This window comes from Maylandia zebra, linkage group LG7 (genome assembly GCF_041146795.1).
Source record: "Maylandia zebra isolate NMK-2024a linkage group LG7, Mzebra_GT3a, whole genome shotgun sequence".
NCBI classification, from domain to species: Eukaryota; Metazoa; Chordata; class Actinopteri; order Cichliformes; family Cichlidae; genus Maylandia; species Maylandia zebra.
In genome coordinates this window covers 67766259-67786011 of record NC_135173.1, presented here as the reverse complement: position 1 = coordinate 67786011, position 19753 = coordinate 67766259, and the positions used below count along the sequence as shown (strand labels likewise).

General features: G+C 44.1%; 1 protein-coding gene across 1 annotated transcript in view; it reads left to right on the top strand.

Annotated features, from left to right (window-relative positions):
* Positions 1-19753, top strand: part of immp2l (inner mitochondrial membrane peptidase subunit 2) — a 201888-nt gene that overhangs the window by 13684 nt on the left and 168451 nt on the right. Inside the window, exon 2 of the mRNA XM_076886963.1 lies at positions 9195-9336. Coding sequence (XP_076743078.1) covers positions 9202-9336 — 135 coding nt within the window. The 5' untranslated portion in view covers positions 9195-9201. The remainder of the gene's footprint in view (positions 1-9194; positions 9337-19753) is intronic.

The window sequence follows — 19753 nt, the reverse complement described above, 5'->3', positions numbered from 1 at the left end:
TGCGCTCTTCTTTCTCTTTATTACAGATCAGAACGTATCGAATGCACATGCTGGGGGCAGTTTGTAAGCAGGGGGAAAGCTAGCACTCACTGAATCCTACAGTTTGATGAATAAAGAGTTTCTCTTTCAGTCTTCTGGTTGTGCAGATGAACACACTCCATGGTTTTATTCTTGGTTCTGCTAGAGCAGCTTTGCACGAGTCAGATTATCAAAATAATCTCTCTTTATCTCATTCTGCACCTTTGTATCTGAAGCCATCAGGCACGCCTGGTCTTCATATCCTCGAGGGGAAAAGGGAAAAGCCAATCCTTGCTTTTGAAGGTTGTTAATCCAGTTAACCCTGGAAACAGAGCCGCTCAGATCACCCTGACATCATGCCTGTGACGAGTGGACGGACACTTCTGCACTCATATTTGAGATGTCTAATGATTCCATATCCACAAGTCGTACAGGATGTAAATCTCTCCTGTTACAAGTGTAGTAAAAAGGTTCTGTGTAGCTTCAGGGAACCAAATGTAGATCGAATAGAAAGCGCTGGACGGGCTCATTAATGTCAGATGTTACAGATGTTATCAGTACGGCTCCTTTTCTTCCCCTCAGCAACAGCAGATAATTTCTTTGCCGTGAACTCTGGCAGCTGACTGCTGTTATTTGTGGTTTGTTTGGTCGCGTAATAATAATGAAAAAAAGGAGTTTACTGGCAGGAAATGCATGAAATCAATCGACGGTGCACACAGATGTCTGAGATATCGTTCTCACACTGGCCTCATGCTCGGATGATTTCAGAGGCAGCTCTGCAGATTGACGCGTTTGTGTTAATGAATGGATTTTGCTGTACAGGCCGGCGTGAGGTTTGTCCCCCTGCGGCCTGATTAGCTGCATCTCAGACATTCTTTTATTGTTGGGTTGATATTTACTTTCATCACCTGCAGGCTCATAATATCACTGATGTCACTAACACTGGTGGCATTGATTGGCTGTTGAGCCAGAGGGACCCACAGCACAGTGTTACGGGTGCAGGTTTACAGAGAGCACAAAGTGTGCAGTAATTAAAACTCATCTCGGCTGCCTCGGGCATCCTTCTTCATCACCCGGATCCTCCCTCAGCACCACAGCCCTCTCTTTCCTAAACCTCCATCATACTTAGCTGTGGGTCAGAGCTTCTCCACGGCCCCCCTCCCGCTTCCCCTGTAAAGCCCAGAACTGCTGCGGAGGCAGAAGTGGAAGCTGGTTTGTGGGGAAATCTCCCAGCGGCTGGCTGTAATCAGCGTTCCTGCTGCCTTGCTGCATCCTCCCCTGTGGATTTATCGGTCTGGAAAAGCTTTGGGACGCTAACATTAGTCACCGGCTGAGATGGAGTCCAGCCCAGAGACCCAGAAATTCAATTTTAGCAATTGGAGCAAAAGCACAGCACAATGTCTCTGCTTGATAGCGGCTGATATGCTGACCTCAGGTCTGCTCCGGGGCTCACCGCTCGCTGAATCTGAAAGCGAGCGGTGTATCGGGCTCATCTGAATAAATTGAAGCGCTTAGTGGAATTGGGTTTGTTGAACTCCTGACGGATCTCTGAGAAGCTGCTTTTCGACATAAAGAGGCGTCCCCGAGCACACACGGAGCATCGCTCTCTGACTCTTGTTGCTCTTTGAAAGCAGCAGCCTTTGTTTCGTGCCCGCTGCAGTCTAATAACCCCAATAAGTGTTTGTTTATGGTAACCTGCCTGGTCTGTTGCCGCGGCTCCTTACAGAGCTCCTTCTGCATGTCGGGCACCGCCACGAATGCCAATGCGACAGAGAGATGTGCCGCGTTAACTCGTTTGTCACCGCGTCAACAATATTAATGCCTTCCCTACAGACTTGATAAAGACCGCTCCCCCGGTGGAGTTTAATGTGCTGGAGTGCAGTTGTCACCACGGCGGCGTGGACACCGGGTTCCTCAGACGGGCCCCGGGAACCACAAACCTCTCGTTCTCTTTAAGCCAGACGTCTTCATGCTGCAAGATCTTTGTTTTTGAAGCTTCAGCTTTAGTTTTCATGTAAAAGGAGCTAAAAAAGTCGCGTTGGCCAACAGCAAAGAAAGGACAGAGAAATGGTATTTTGCCAATATTTTTCAGATTTGGTGTTTTTTTTTTTTTCTCCAAATTCACTCAGAATAAGAACTGAAACTGTTGACAAGTGTGGCTCAGGATGCAGATTTTACATTTTTGTGTTGTTATTACGCCTGCTTTTGATAAATTACTGAAAAATGTCTGAGAATGAGGCGAGACAAGCGAGAACTTGACAGCTTGTTTTAAGAGCTCTTTGTTAGTAGGCCTGTATTTATCTGAGTTTTCTACCCATGAAAAGCAGCTGTGAGAATGTACAGTGTGTGTGGAGAGTCCTTCCTTTTATTAAATGTGTCATAATCAAAAGACGCGATTATTGATTGTAGTAGCTCATCACAGCTGCTGATGCTGAGGTTGTGGAGAGGCTTTAGGGGATGTTCTTGACCATAAACTGTGATCTGAGCCTCAAGCTGATGCTGCTACCAAACAGACTGCAAGATTTTTAAATCCCTGGTAGCCCTTCGGGCCGGCACTCTTCAGTTTTTGGTAGCCCAAAATAAATTTAAGTAGCCCGCATAAAAAAGAGCAATTTATTTTTATGTTTTGTTTCCTGTTTTGTTTCCGTTACAATATTATACATTAAAGTATAATATTGTAACGGAAACAAAAATTTATCACAAAATAGTTAAAATACAAATCACAACATTGTATAAAAATTACAGTCATCAACTCAAATACTTGGTTCTCATTGAACAGACATTTCTATGAACTTGTAAGAACTGTGTAGGACATGAATCAGTCTGTGTCAGAGCCTGAATCTGACATTTCCACTGGAGTCACGGGTAAGAGGCAAGTGGAACCAAGATCGAGGCCGTTTGCTTTGTGAAGTTTGCAAAGACTGCTACATTGTGCCAGTGGTAGTTCACTCTTTGCAACATAGTAGCTGTTCTAAACAGATTTTCAGGTTTATTTTTAGTATGTTTTTTGCAATTGGAGTTTGTTCTGGGAAAGATATTGCAGACTGAGCAATAATGCATTTCTAATGGGTTCTGATGGGGTCTTCCTTAAAATTACTGGTCCCAGTAACAAAGGCGCTTGTCGACTCCGAAATCGAATGAAACTCACAACACACCTGGCAGAACATCATGTTATTTAGCTCGTCATATCGCAGCCACAGAAACTCTTTTGTCCATGAAACCATAAAGCTGCACTTTCTTTTTGCCTTATAGTCTGATTTGTCATAACTTCTCCGTTTTGTGGTAAGCTTTTCTTTGGCTGTCACTTCTTCACCCCGACCTGTCTTATTTGGCTCAGCAGAACTAAAATATATATCCTGCTGCTTTTACACACTCACTCACATAAGCTCAGCGATTCTCTGCGCGATCAACCTCTCACATGTTTAAGCTGCGGGAGATTTCACTTGTCATGTTTGCATAGTAAGCTAACGATTAATAAGACGATGTCAGAGGAATTGGTGCACAAATTATCATCACTCACAGATCAGTGCTGTCGCTCTCTATACACAGTTCGCACGATTGCAAAGTGAAAGCAAAAAAACAAGCGCAAATTCAAACGCGATTTCAATATGTCACATATTGACAGTGGCTCATCGATGCCAATGACATAATTACCCAGCTACATTTCTGAAAGAATGCAAAAGCATTGACATATATTTTTCCTACAATAGCCCGACGGGCAGGGCAGAGATAGATTTTGGTAGCCCGACTGGAAAAATCGCTAGCTCCGGGACGTCGGGCTAGCGATTTTGTGAGCCCCGAGTTCCTATGAATAAATGTGCGTTCCCAGCCGGTTGGCCGGCGCTTGCTGGGTGAAACCAGTCTCAGAGGTCGGACAAGCGACTGTTTTTACGCGTTATCGTTAACAACAACCACGGTAAACCCAGCGTGTGGCTCCGCCGTCCGCTTGTTTATTTTCCACATAAACCTTTCACAATAAAGCTGAAGATTCTGTTGAGATTTTTCAAAATAAACTGAAATGATGACAAACACAAAGACCAGTCCAAACAAATCGAGGACCTTGTTCCTAAACGAGTGGCTCCCTCTGCAGCACGGACATGGTTTGGTTATAAAAAGTCTGACGCGGACCAGAAAACTGTACGATGTAATTTATTCAGGAAAGCCGTCCCCACCTCAGACTCAAACACGACAAACCTCTTCACCCACCTACGCAAGAATCACGTGACAGCGTGGAGAGGGTTTACGCACGGGAAGCAACAAAGAGCCGTCAGGTGCTCCAAATAAACCTTAGACTCAACGTTAGAGCAGGCTTTTCCTCGCAGCACGCCGTGTAATAAATCCTCACAAAGACAACGGCGGCTGTTACAACTTATGTGTAAAAATGTATCGTTTCATGCATCGGTCAAAACACTCGACTCCAGGTACACGACGCCCAGCTGGGAACACTTCTTCTTATATCGGGATTTGAGATTTTAGTCATATCGCACAGCCCTATCTCATATGTCTCAAATAAAGACGATATTCCCAGACACAGCACAGCACGTGCTCGGAAGAGTCGAATGTTTCAAGTATTTTGACAGTTTGCACGTTTTCAGCATTAATTGACAGAAACTTTGGTGCTACTTTGTTAAAATGATGAAGCTGAAAAGTTTTGTGCCCACGTCCGTGAGCTATAAGCTTCTCGTGACTGTTAAACGCTCTTTTGCTGGAAAGCTGCAGAACTCAGTGAAGGCGCTGAATTATTGATAATATGCATTTTTTTAAATTAAAAACCCAGAAAGAAGAGTAGTTTGGGGGCGTCTTCCTATTAAAAGGAGCTGTATATTATGATGTGGACATTTAGCTAACAAGGGGAGAAGCTCATTTTTCATTTACCCGTCACTTTGATGTGGGCCTCGCTGTGTCAGCCATTTAAATGTGCCGACAGGAAACCGTGGGAAACAAGGTCGTTTTAATGCGAGCGCCGCGTGGCTTCGAGGTGTCGGCGCAGAAACGATTGGACCGTAAAAGCGAGCGGAAACCTTGAAGCTTCCTCTGATCATTCGCTCTGTGGGTGAATTATGCGGCCGGCTGCATGGACGTGTAATGGCAATATGTTCACGTCAGGATGGATTGTTATGGTAGGATGGATTTTCTGCACCGGCGCCGGAGTTTCCTCCCTGCAGCACATGGCGGGTGACTGATGTCTTACAAAGCCCGGTGGAGGCAGACCGCCGTGGTTAATAAGATGTAACGTACACGGAGGCCGTGGACGCTCCTTTATGTGAGGAGGCTGCAGCTCTGTGGTTGCTGCTCTTTACGTTGCCCGAGAAGTGTCCAAGCAGTCTCTTACTGTTAGACGCTGCTATTCTCATCATGTCTCACCTGTTCTTGATTATCCTCCATCCTCCTTTCCCAGGTTCCTGCTCTGTCACTCCAACCCTCTGCGTGCCATCAATCTTCTCCGTGGTCTTCGTCGTTCCTCCTCCCTCGCAGCCGTCTCCATTTTCCAGTCATCGCTCCTCCTTTCAGAGTTCCTTCTCTCACCTTTACACTCCTGCCCTTCCTTTCTCTCTCGCTGCCTCCTACGATGCCTTCCCCCTCTCCTCTTCCTCTGTGTGCCAGCAGTAGCACCACCGCCGCCCTGTTGGCCAACAGCACTGGACAAAGTTAGCCTGACTCTTTCCACATTTCCCAAATACACCAGATCTAAAAGTCGCTGCCTAACTGTGAAGCACAAACCCAGCTGTGAACACGATGATGTGACTGACAGCATTTCCATCTCCAGCACTTCTGTGAAATGATTTCTGTGATGTGCATGGGGCAGATGCTGCAGAGAGCCGAGCTGCTGCTCTGCTCGTTTCTCACTATCAGGGGACAAATAAAGCTAGCAATTCCCCAAATGCTCCAGTAGTCCTTTAGCCTGAGTCAAGAACTGACCTTATTGTGTAATTTATAAATGTACATGTGATTATTTTATCGTCCGGTTGAGCTTCTCGGGTTGTACAGTGTGCCTGCTGTCAGTATTTGTCTCCATGGCTGCAGACAGATTTCCCTCAGGGAGAAATTGAGTTAAACCTGAATGTTGTCCAAACACCAAATACACCTGTGGGTTGTTGTCCGTCCTGCTCCACCGTGTTTCCCTTTGTCAATGCGCTGCTGGTAAAACCCTATCAGCCCTATTCTGCTGATGGCTGTTTAGCCTCTGATTAGTTAACTGTCAGCGCCCAGTGACAGCAAACAGCCACCTTTTAAACCGCTTCATGGAACGGGCTGCATAGTTTTCATAAATTGCATAGTTACGTCACATATATAAGAGACGTTTCACCCCAATATTTAATAGACTTTTCTGTGAGTTTCGGACGTATTGGCTGTAGGTACGTCTCCCTTCTCTACAATATAATGAAGCTAAATTGCTGTTGCTGTGTGCTGCCCAGCAGCATGACCACCAAACACGACTCGGTTACTCCGAAAAAGCTGTAAAAAAAAGCTTGAAAGTTAAACTTGAGCTACATGAACATCAAACACACTGTTTGGCCCGTTTGGTCTGTGCGTCCCTGCAGACCTGCTGATCAGGTTGATGTTGTGGCTCTGTGAGCTGCAGGGATGCTGGCTGCAGGTCGAGAATCAGTTCGTGTACCGCTGCGCTCGCCCAGCACTGAAAAGCAGCAGCTGCAGTCCAGAGGTTGGAAGTCCGCAGACCTGACGAGCCAGCTCGTTAGTCCGTCTGCAGCAACCACAGTGCGATTCTGTTAGAACCTGAGTGCACAGAAGTCTCCCTTAAACATCTCCTGCAGGTTTTTCTGTCTTCTTTGCTGCAAACTGCTTAAACTGGAACTCGAGTGCAAGTTTGCAAGCGAGATGATGGCAGTTTGTTTACTTCCACCTACAACTTGGATTCTTCTGTGTGGAGCCAAGAAATCAGTTTTTCTTGGGAGCGTTTCATACTAACAGGGTTTCTGCAGTCTGTCTGCTGGTATGTTGGGAAAGTGTTCCTGCGCCTCTTCGCCTCACAGTACTGAAAAAGCTTCCTGGTATTGACATGCAGTATGCTGGTAAACTGCCACGTTGCATTGAGACGTTGAATTAGAGGGAGAAACAGATTAGCTTTTTTAATCCCTGAATGTGTTCACGCGGCCTCGCCGACACTCTCTGAAAGCGTGGAGGCAGAGTACAGTGTGCTTTGATGATGTTTCATCTGAATTCTTGTGATGTGGAGGTAATAGCTGTGGCAGATCTCCAGAGTGAGGACGGCCGATGTGGAGGCGAGGCTGTTAGCTGTTAGCTGAAGGCAGCGGTGCATGGCTGCCGCCGCCGTCGCCAGCTGCTCGGTCATTTCACGCCTGTCTGGGCTTCCTGGAGCGCACCAGCAGAGTGGATGAAAAACTCTGTCAGGAGGGGAACGGGCTCAGCGTGATGTGTTTTCAGCGTTCGCTGTCGCCAAACCTGCGATAAGAACTCGCAAAAGGACGACTTCTTTCTGTGGCGAGTTTTCGTCAGTCAGGGTCGTTGGTTTACCCGCAGCAGGCAGGGCCGTCTCTTAATTTGGAAAGTATAACACATTTTTCTAAAGAATGCAAGCAGCAACCATTTAGATCAGGTTTCACACACACGACTCCAAATATCATATAACGTTTCAAATATAATGGTTAAGGCAGATTTTAGATGAATATTTGTCTCCACCAGCAGCTCGAGTCTTTGTGCTTTTCACTTTAATGGCGCACAAAAGCATCAGTATCAAACATTGCAGAACAGCACTACCCCGTGTTGTGTGCTGCGGGGCTCATTGTTCTTGCATCTTTATGACCTGTTGCATGTTTGTTTCCAGTCCTGCTGCAGGTTTCATCTGCATGAGTGCTTCTGCTTGATGCTTTCAGACAGTTTTGGAGGTATAACTGGATATGTGCATGACCTTGGCACAAGCATTGTTACAACAGCTTTACTTATTGTAAGAATGCTTCTTGTCAGTGACTCTTGTGCGACTGGAAACCTCCCTCTTGTTTCGTTTATCAGAATTTTCTAAATTGCCTGATTTGCATTTTCTTTGTCACAAACTACAATTTTGGTTTTTGCAAATCTTTTTGATCTATGAAACCTTCACCACATTTTTTCTTGTTAATTGAGAATTTTGATGCCATTTTCCCTTGAATTTCATGCTCCCCTAATGTGATGTCAGTCATGTGGAAAACATCCATTTTCAGGTCAATGACTGATTTCAGTGTATCTGAAAGGTTTCACATGTACTTTTCACTTAACACACCGTATTTACCTTTTTGCTTCCAGGTCTTTCTCTTAGGGGTGGGGAAAAAATCGATTCTGTGTAGTATCGTGATATTCTGTTTGCTACTAATGTATCGATACAGGGACAGCAGAAATCGATATTTTGTTACAAAAAAGGTTTCTGTGCTCTGACTTCAGAGCATGTTATGGAAGCCCGTTTCCGCCACTAAAAAAAAAAAAAAAGGATCCATAACTCGAAATTTTGAGTTATTATCTCAAAATTCAGAGTTATTTTAACTCGAAATTTAAATTTCGACATATTAACTCAAAATTTTGATTTATTAACTCAAAATTTTGAGAAAAGCAACTCAAAATTTCGAGTTAGCGCTGCCAATCAGTAATCTACGTGAATGACGTCATTTCCTTGTTACCCGGAAGCTGAAGCCCTCAGCTACAAATGCTACAGCTAAGCTACCAGCATTACATCCAGTCGTGAATGCACAGATTGCTGAGTGTTTTCAGCCTGGCTTCACAAATGATGAAATCCCCGTGTTATTAGCTGAATCACATGGTGTTGCTATCAGCAAACGTACTCACATTCAGTTAAGTTGGACTAGACTGTAATACAAACCGTTCAGTTTGTCAACAATAAAACTGAAATGAGAGAAAGACTGAGTGCGAGACTTTGATATTAGATAAAATGAATATTGATAAAGTTTACCTTTATGTACAGAATCTGAATATCGCAAAATATTTTTAAAAATTGCAATAATATCGTATCGTGGGATTTATGGTGATTCCCACCTCTACTTTCTCTGGTGTGTTTCTATTAATCTCCCACTGCTGCATTGCCCCGCCTCCCCGCAGAGATCAATAAAGTTTAATCTAACGTAGTCTAATCTGAGCGCTGTTTATTTTCCTGCGTGTTGTCGCGGTAACGTCGACTTCCCGCTCTCATGTTCTTCTTCCCTGTCCAGATCTGCGATGGCTCAGCAGGCCACGGCGGGGCGACGCTGCCTGCGAGCGTTCGTTAGCGGATTCTTCGTCGCCGTCCCCGTAACCGTCACCTTCCTCGATCGATTCGCCTACGTGGCACGAGTGGAGGGATCATCGATGCAGGTGAGATATCACAGCACATCCGCTTATCAGGGAGAAGCTCACAGCGTCTGCTCGCAGAGGTCAACGGGAGGGGAAGCCGCACTCTCTGGATGTCTGACTTTACAGATAAAGAGCAGGTCAGAGGTCGGAGCATCGTCACAGCGTGCTGAGGATTAGGAAGTATGAAGCCTGGAAAGCAGGTTTCTAACTGAAAACTCACTCCGGACCATTTTTTAGCTGGAAGCTGCTCACGTCCTGCTTACAGCCCAGATTCTGCGTTTCTCTTCTTCCTAGCACAGCGTCCAGTTTGGCAGCTGATGGCCGTAAAGTTTGAGTTTTAATAAGCATGAATTCAAATTTCAGTGACTCCAATAAGAAATGTAAATCTAAATGTTGGGTTTTATTTAAGCTTGACCTGTTCTGTGATTAATATCGCTGTTATATCAAAATGGTATTTTGTGTTATTGATCGTTACTGGGAGACAGATTCAGAATCGCTGCTTTATTCTCGTCGCGGTTTAAAACAAAGTTTCTAATGTTTTACATATCGAAACATGATGCAAATCATCTGGTTTGAATGCTGACACTTTTACACTCTGTCGTTATTTATGAAGCCAAACATAGAAGCAGGAAAGTGTGGAAAACGAAATACAGCGAGGAATTAAGAGGTCGGTTCATCAGCCGGTGCTGCTGATCACACGCTCACACCAAGGAAAAACATTCACCAGTCCTCCCAGGAGTGGACGTCCAAAAGCCAAGAGTCCCATCTGAGACTCCACAGCCTCAGTTTGCATGTTAAAGGTTAAAGGTCACGAAAGTATTTCGTGTTTGTAAGGTTTCTTTCATAAAAAGACAAGGAATTAAATAAATACAATGAACAGAAGATACGATCGTTAGAGTTTTTATGTTCTTTCAATGCAGGGTTTCATCAACTAACAAAATCCAGTTTTACACACAGTAAACATTCACTGTCAACATGACACACATGTAGAAAGAAACAGAACTGGCCAATGTGTGGCGTCAAATCCAAAATGAGCAAAATATTCCTCATTTCATTATTTAATCCTTCAGTGGAGTCATGCTCAGAAGTCTCCATCCACTCCTTGGCAAAGTGGTGACACATCTGAATTAGAGCCAAACTGTCAATGTTCAGGACCCACCCAGGATCAAGCCTGCTGTGGACTGGAATCTGCTGGAACACCAGTGTCACTTCCACAGTGAAGCCAGTCTCACATCTCCAAGGACTAAGAAAGAAGCTCCTGCTCCAAAATCAACGAGCTCAACTGAAATCTGCCCACATGGACGAGCCAAATGGCCTCTGGAGAAAAGTTTGATGGTCAGACGAGACAAAGATGGAGCTGATTGGAGGAGCAAAGGTGAGGCTTTCAACCCTGAGAACACTGCAGCTGTGACGCATGGCGGTGGTAGCATCACGCTCTGGGCTGTTTCACTGCCAGTGGTGCAGGTACACAGTATAATGTTGGTGAAATCATGAAGAAAGAGGACTACATACACATTCTTCACATTCTTCTATGTATTCTTTAAATACATAGAAGGTTGAACCTTGGATGTAGTTGGGTGTTCCTGCAGGACAACGATCCCGAACAACCATCAAAACTGATTTTGGAATGAAAGCAGAATAACATCAAGCTTCAGGAACGGCATTCCCAAAAGCCAAAAGTTTGTGGAGCACAGGAGGAAAACCAACCAACTAAATGACTCTACCAGTCCGTCCAAGAAGAGCGGCCAAATATCAGCCAGCAAGCTGGAAGCTTGTTGTTGGATCCCAAAAGCATCTGGCAGAGATGTAAGTGGCTAAGAGGCATTTAACCAAATATCAGGGGTGTATGTATATATTTGAGCCTGTGTGTATACTTGTGTGTGTGTGTGTGGATTGGTTCTGGTTTATCAAAGCCATTGGAGATGTATGCTGTACAATCATTCCACACTGGAAAAAGACCAGTTGATGTCAGAAGAAATGAGCCAGTTCCAGGATTGATGAGTTTCTCTGAGTTAATGTTACGCAGTAGTGTGGAACGTCTTTCAGAGCTAAACTCAGGGAGTCCAAAGGATTTTAGCGAACAATGAAAGAGATTTTTTCCTTCTTCATTCACACATGCTCTGCTGAGCTTCTGTAGTGCACCGCATCACATTTCGTGGGAGAAACAAAGACAGAACTTTAAGTCACGACCTGCTTCCCTGCTTGGCAAAGAGGGAAGTATTATATTTAAAGGTTGCAGACAGTGCGGGTGGCTGCAAACATCAGCGTTCACAGATGCAGGCCTCTTCATCCAAACCGTAAATAAAGCTGCTCTCCTCTCACATGAGGAGTCTGCTGGGTTTTGACCGACTTGTTTCCTGTCGTGCAGCTCATTATCCCTGACATGTGTTGCATTATACATAAAACAATCTGCTGTCTATTTTTAATGAGCATGAATTTTAAAGCTGCGTGTCGCTCTTCGCTGCGTGTTGTAGAGTCTTGTAGCTGCTTTCGCCCGGGTCGTGACAGCGACCTGAGAATCCAATCAAATCTTAAAGCATTAGAAATAAAACCATGCAGCGGTGTTGGATGAAGGGAGTGGTTGAATAAATGAGATGTTTACACTCACTGTTTCTATCCTCAGAGAGAACAGAGCTCCTGCTCTGCTTTGGGCTTTAATCTGTTGACGTCATGCTTTGATCCATTGGGAATTTGTCTCTGTGAAGCCTCAGCGAGGAACAAGAAGGAAAGAAATGGAACAAAAAGTACTTATTCCCTGGATAAGTAGAGAGAAAGTTACAATGACCTGAGCAGTAAAATCATACACTGCAGGCTGCTTTGGTATGGAGTGTATTCGTCTGCAGACTTTCTAATGGCCAGCAGGGGGCGAAAAGACGTTTGGTTGTGTAGAAGCCAGCTATCTGTTTGTATCATATCTATGTAATAGACTCCGATTTGTTCACACACTGAGGTTAATTATGGAGTTCCACAGGGTTCAGTGCTAGGACCAATTCTGTTTACATTATACATGCTTCCCTTAGGCAGCATCATTAGAAGACATAGCAGACATAGTCACTGCATACACTTTTTCTGACAACATAAAGCAAAGAGGAAAACCAGCCCAAAGAGAGCAGTCGTCATGGTGATTCTACTGTAGAAACATGAACAGGTAGGACAGAAGCTCATCCCTTCGTTACCTGTTGAGGTTCAGCAGCTGCTCACTTCATCACGGTGCTGGTCTGGGGTCAGCATTTACCCAGCTTTAACATCACTCTTGGCTAGCTTAGCGTTAGCATGCTGTCTGCATGTGCTTGCAAAGAGCTGAAGTTGTGTTAGCAGTGTAATGCAGCTGTGTCTGTCCTGGAGCAGTCTGCACTTTACCGTCGCGCTCTCGTCCTTTTGTGCAATTAAAAATAAAAGAACCACTTTTTGATTCCATCCCTACAGATGACACCCAGCTCTATCTGTCCATGAAGCCAGATAACACACACCACTGAGTTAAACTGCAGGAATGTCTTAAAGACAAAGACCTGGATGGCCGCTAACTTTCTGCTTCTTAATTCAGATCAAACTGAGGTTATTGTATTTGATGATGATTTACTTCAGAAACTTAAACAGGCACAACGGATGCTGCAGCCTGACTGCTCATCCATTTGTTACCTGTTGAAGTTCAGGGTCTGGCTGCTGGGCTGGGGTCGGCCTTCACTCTGGGTCTTAGCTAGCTGGCTAGCTTAGTGTTAGCATGCTGTCTGTGCAGATGCTTGCAAAGAGCTGAAGTTGTGTTAGCAGTATAACTGGAAGTCCTGGATTTCTGTCCGTTATGGTGTCGTGTGATACAAGTGGTGGTGACTGTTTACCCAGTTTTAGCTGTGGGACAGACGGCCTCACATCTGACTCTAAAATGTTTTGGTATACCGAGGAGTTCATGGTCCTTTCAGTGACTGCACCGAGCCCAAAGCACCATCCCTCCACCATTGTGATGATAACTGTTTCATTTCCTCCAAACGTGCAGCTGTTCATGCCGCTGTTTGTTCCAGAAGTCTTGTGGTTTCTTCATTAATTTGTTCTTTTTAGAGAGAAGCAAGCCATACTTGTTCAGTCTTCTTCTATTTGTACGCTCATGAACTTTAACCTTTAACATGCTAACTGAGTTAGAGTCTGAGATGGAGCTCTTGGGTCTCTCTGCAGGTTCACTGAGCACTGCATGATTTGAAGTTGGGTAGACTTGCTAGAACCTCAATTCCTGGAATGATTCTAGCATTGTGCTAACAATCCAGAATGATATTGGCCTTTAAGGTTTGACACAGAAGTTGCAGGGTAGTTTCTCTGAAGCCTCAAAAAGGCTAAATGAAACTAATATAGTCAAAAAAGTCCAATCCATGTGTTTCCAAAGCTGTCTAGTTTCATAGCTACCCTGTGTAGGACCAATATGCCATATATTCTGGATAAATGTAGACTTTCTATGAACCAAAAAAAATGGTTGTCTGAGAAATCCATGTCAAACCACTCGGCTCCATTCGCTCCAGCAGAAAATGTTTGCCTTCTGGTTGAATTCAGATGCTATAATGACATTTTACTGGTAAGATACAAGGGAGTAACGATACAAAAACTCGGCCGCAGAATGAAATGTCAGCGCTCGACTGCCGTGGAGTCTTAATGTGGCCGAGCTCCGTGATTCGTCGGTCAGGTCACGAGAGTTTGTTTGGTGAGTGAGGATGAGCGGCTGTGTCCCCGCTGCTCTGCGTTTACTGCAGAGCATGGCTCGCTCCTTCTTTTCACGACTATTGCATGAATTTCCCAGAGGAACCCACCTGAGGGATCAATGAAGTTTCATCTAATCTACTTTCACATCATTGTCATAAAATCACGTAGTTAAAGCCGTTTCTTTTCTTTTCTTTAGCCTCGCTGGTTAGCAGGACTCACTTCAGAAGTGAAGTTGCAGACAAAGTGATTTCATTGATCCTGCTGTTACAATGAAAGTGACCACCCACCCACCTACAGTGCCCTCACCAATCACAGCATTACGGCGCTCCACACAGACAAAATGCTCTATAACACCTTATTAAAGAACACAAATGAGAGTCAAAGATGTTAAACCAGCCTACAAGAAGTCCCAATGCCATCGAGCATGCACCTTGATGCTGGGACAAGCTCAATTTGTGGAGCCACCACTCTGCAACCCACATGATCCAAAGATTCTTCTAACAGCACCCCAGAGCATGTCTGCACAATGTTCGGCCGTGACAGTGAGAGCAGTGAGTCTGCTGAGTCTGCAGGAAACATTTCCCTGAAGTCAAACGGCTGAATGTTTAGAAAAAGACTTCTGCAGCAGCCTCGTCGCAGAGCACTGAGAGGCCGAGGCTCTGGAAAGCACACAGCGAGTGGTGTGTGTGTGTGTGTGTGTGTGTGTGTGTGTGTGTGTGTGTGTGTGTGTGTGTGTGTGTGTGTGTGTGTGTGTGTGTGTGTGTGTGTGTGTGTGTGTGTGTGTGTGTGTGTGTCATAAACCCGTATACACTGTTGCAGTGTGAGGACCTGTCTTGTGCACCTGCTCCCTGTAGCAGTGGCTGAGTGTTCAGGCGTGTTTGAAGGTGAGAGCTGGGTTAGGATTATGTTTTTAATGGCTGTATTTAATCTTGAACTAAGTCAACAGGAAATTAATTCCAGTCAGTGCGAGGTGTAGTCTCAGATTGTTTCATCCTTTCTGCGCTGCTTGGATTGTTGTCATGGAAACAGTGCTTTCCAGCCTCCTGAGTACGTTTGTGATCGTGTCCTGCTCGACTTCTTAATTTACGATGAAGAAAAAAGCAACAGTGTAAAACCAAAGACTGAATTTTCTCTCCATGAAGCCTGAAAGGTCGAGCGCAGGGTTTGCCCGAGTTGCTGGGAGCACCTCAGGTTTCTGTCATTGCAAACACAGTTTCACGTCTCACCTCAGCTGTTTGTTTTCTTATTGTTTTATTTATTAGAAAAGAGATCAAACAAAGAACAAACGATAAAAAGAAAATTGTACTAATCAGTCAGTTTCCATCAATTATTTAGTCAAAGAAACAAACACACCTGAGCTGCTGGTATTGCAGGTAAAGTCTTCGTCTTTCCCTGATTAGCACTCTGCTCGCAAAAACAGCAAAAAATCAGACAATTTAAAAGCCACTTTACAGATACATAGTTACTAGGGGTGCAACGATACACAAAATTCACGGTTCGGTTCGGTTCGATACTTTGGTGTCACGGTTCGATATTTTTTCGATACAAAAAAAATGTTCATGCATTTTTAATTTGTCATTTATTAAAATTATAAATATATATTTTAACTCAAAAGTACAGTTTATAAATTTAACCCTAACCCTTGTGCGTGTTTTTTATTTTGACAGCGAATGCGCACCTGCGGACCTCTTATGTGCAGCCCTGGTTATTTAGCTCATCATATCGCAGCCACAGAAATTCTTTTGTCCATGAAACCATAAAGCTGCACTTTCTTTTTGCCTTATAGTCTGATTTGTCATAACTTCTCCGTTTTGTGGTAAACTTTTCTTTGGCTGTCACTTCTTCACCCCGACCTGTCTTATTTGGCTCAGCAGAACTAAAATATATATACTGCTGCTTTTACACACGCACTCACATAAGCTCAGCGATTCTCTGCGTGATCAACCTCTCACATGTTTAAGCTGCGGGAGATTTCACTTGTCATGTTTGCATAGTAAGCTAACGATTAATAAGACGATGTCAGAGGAATTGGTGCACAAATTATCATCACTCACAGATCAGTGCTGTCGCTCTCTATACACAGTTCGCACGATTGCAAAGTGAAAGCAAAAAAACAAGCGCAAATTCAAACGCGATTTCAATATGTCACATATTGACAGTGGCTCACCGATGCCAATGACATAATTACCCAGCTACATTTCTGAAAGAATGCAAAAGCATTGACATATATTTTTCCTACAATAGCCCGACGGGCAGGGTAGAGATAGATTTTGGTAGCCCGACTGAAAAAATCGCTAGCTCCGGGACGTCGGGCTAGCGATATTGCAAGCCCTGTATCTGATTGAGGAATCACTCATCTTTGGAAAAGAGAGTTTATTACAGAGAAATGTCTCTTTCCAAAATAAAAGCTATACTATCCGCTTCTTCTGGGCTATATTCTCAGCAGCATAAGGAGAATCATTACGTTAACGAGCTAACTGCGCTAACACACTAGTTCACACCAATGTAATTGAGCATTGCATGGCACATCCAACATACTGTTTTACTTTAGTCCATGACTCGCTTACCTTCAGGGTCATACGTCACATGGAAACCAAAATAATTCCAAACGCCAGATCTGAATGAGGGTGGGGGAGGTTCAATTTGCCATGTTGCAAGGAGAGCTTAACTTCTGTCTCGCTAGCTTGCCCTGCGCTCTTCCTTCTGACGATGCTGTCTGTGTTGAGCGCTCAGTGGATCTGCGCTCGACAGTGCAGCCTAGGCGGAGTAGTCGAACGCAGATTCACTGAGCGCTCAACACAGACAGCATCGTCAGAAGGAAAGTTGATAAAATAAATTACAAATGTTGTATTGTTCGATACATATGCGTACCGAACCGAAAGCACTGTATCGAACGGTTCAATATCGATACGAATATCGTTGCACCCCTAATAGTTACAGATACATAGTTACAGATACATAGTTACAGATACATAGTTATAGATACATAGTTACAGATACATAGTTACAGATACATAGTTAGCTTACAGAGTTTTATCACAGGTGTATCGAAGAGTCGGGGTACACCTGTCACTTAACTAAAGTCCACAGTAACTACATACATAGCAAAAAATAGAAAATCATTTGTTTGTTTTTTAGACATATTTCTAGTTACAGAATAGATTTCAGAGGTTTGTCCCTCAAAACTGTAAATGCAAAAAAGTTGCACAAAATAGTTTACAGGAAATTTATTTGGAGTGTCTTTGTAGTTTCATTTTTGAGATATTTTTTTATAAACTTTCAGAAAAACGAAAATAAATATTATTTGAAAAAAAAAACAGCATCAAAATAAACTATTTCCAACAGTGAAATTTAAGTTTAAGCCTCCCAGAAATTTTACAGAAAGACATAAAGTCAAACACGACTTTCAAAAACACCAGTAAACCTTTGAAAGGTCCTGCAGGGAGAAAACTACATTTCCCACAGAAAATGGCGTCACTTCCAGTTTTCGAAGGTAATAGCGGCCACGCCAGTTTGCGCCGACGTTTATTCGATTGTAGGAAGTGATATGAACAGCTGATCAAAGCGTGTTTCTGGATTTTAATGGTTTTGTTGTTGCCAACGCTTTTTATGCGATTTTTGCAAAAAGCCGTTTGTGGATGAGACCGTGACCTACGACAAGTTGAATGTGTGTTACGTAAGAACAACTCCTTGTTATTGCGCTATCTTACGTGGTTGCAATTTTACTGGCATTTAAAAATAGTTACACAAAACAGAGCGTGCATGCTCCGATGGGCTTAAAAAGATGTGCTGGTGACATTAATAAGTTAACTTCCACAGTCTGTATTATTATTAACATTTTTATAGCTTTCCTTTGTGGTCTTAAATAATCTGCTTTCATATAAACATCCTTTGGTTTCAGGCTTGTTTCACACTACAAGCATCATTGGTGTCATCATGCTACAGCTTACACACACACACACACACACACACACACACACACACACACACACACACACACACACACACACGTGTGTTGTTGTTTTTGGATCCAGAGAATATGCAGGTCACAGCTTTACTTCCTCCAGACTGACTTTGTGTTTCACTGCGACTGCCTGCGACAGGTCGCAGGTCTGACCTCCGTCTTCAAAGCAAACATTAAAGGCCACAGGACTGCATGTTGGTTGGACACGGTTGCAGTAACGTTGGTCGTGCTGCTGCGACTGGAACAGAAAGCGCCACACAAACCGCTTTAAATCAGTTTCCTCCACCCAGAACATTAACTTCATTTTAGCTCACAGCTTGAAGGCGTCACTTTTGATACTGACCCAAAAAGTAACTGGGGGAGGGGAAAAAATCTTTAAACTAAACAGCACTCTTATCAGCAGAGTGAAATGTTTGGGGTGAAGGTCTCAACACTCTGAGCTGCTCTCTAAGTTTTCTAATAGTCAAACCAGTAAACCTGGACACTGTCCCATTAAAAGTTTGTGTTCAGCACTTTGGAACAAACCGAAAGTCTCAAAGTGCCCGGGGACCCGAGAGGCTCGATCACAAGGCTGAAGTAGGTCAGACAGGTAGTCTTTTTTTAAGACAATAAAGAACTTTAAAGAAAAGTAAAAGGATTTTAAAATCAATACATAACCTGACAGGTAACCAGAGAAAACAGGAGTGATGGGCAGGAGTGAAGGTGTCATCAATCATCCCACACATGGGAGCAAGCATCAGGGATTCGGGTTTCTTGCACCTGCGTGAGTGTGACGGACTACAAACGCTGTGTCGGCGGTCGCGCTCCTCCTGAAGAAAGACTTCAGCCAGAACATGGTATACCGTCTTTAGACGTCAACGAGCTGTCTGACTTCCTCTTTAGTCTCGTAAATCCTCTTTTTCGCGGATGCCTGCAGGGTAAAAATGATCCTAACACCTGTGAGAACAGCCGCACTGATCATTTTAACTCGAGCTCAATAAATTTGGACCATTTCTAACTACCAGTGATGTCTCAGAGTGAGTTGGATTATGGGAATGCAGTTCAGATCAAGTCACAACAGCAGCCGCCTCAAAGTGCTTTACATGTTTACGTAAAGACCCTACAGTAATGTGGACAACACCCCAGCAATTAGACCACCCCAATAAACCTCCGACAGAACCAGGCTCGGTGAGGCGAGGGAGACGGGGAAATGCTTCCAGTAAAATACTTGAACCTTCATTTGTGACGTTTTTATTGGAAGAGTCCGCGTGCCGTGCAGACCGGGCGGCGTACAGCGGTGACCTTTGCTTAAAGACGTTCCCCGCAGTGTTTTGTACTTTGCAGCTTTTTTTAGACTTTAAAATACAGGCATGTGTGTCCTCTAGACTTTGCAACATGCATTTTTAATGATAAACCCACAGGTGGTTTCTGCAGGGTCCAGGAGGTAATTTCCCTTTTACAGAGGTCACTGCATCGTAACAGGCAGCAGTGCGTCTGTGTTCTGGTTCCGGGTCAGTCCCAGATCAATCAGCTGCAGTCTTTCTGGGAAAGCAGAGTCACTGCAGCACTTTCACAATCAGTGCATCATTATTATTGTGAATATAAATGTGGCTGAAGCTGGTGAAGTATCCGTCTCTAGCTGATAAATCGAACTTACCGGCTAACAGCGTTCATATTTGTTTTGGGTCTGACAGGAAAGCGATATTCTATCAATTACCCGGCAGGCGTGAAATGGCCTGCGCACGCACTGTTAAATGAAAGAGTCGCCGTGCGTCATGTTGCATGCTGGTGTGATTGGGCTTCGTCACGCAT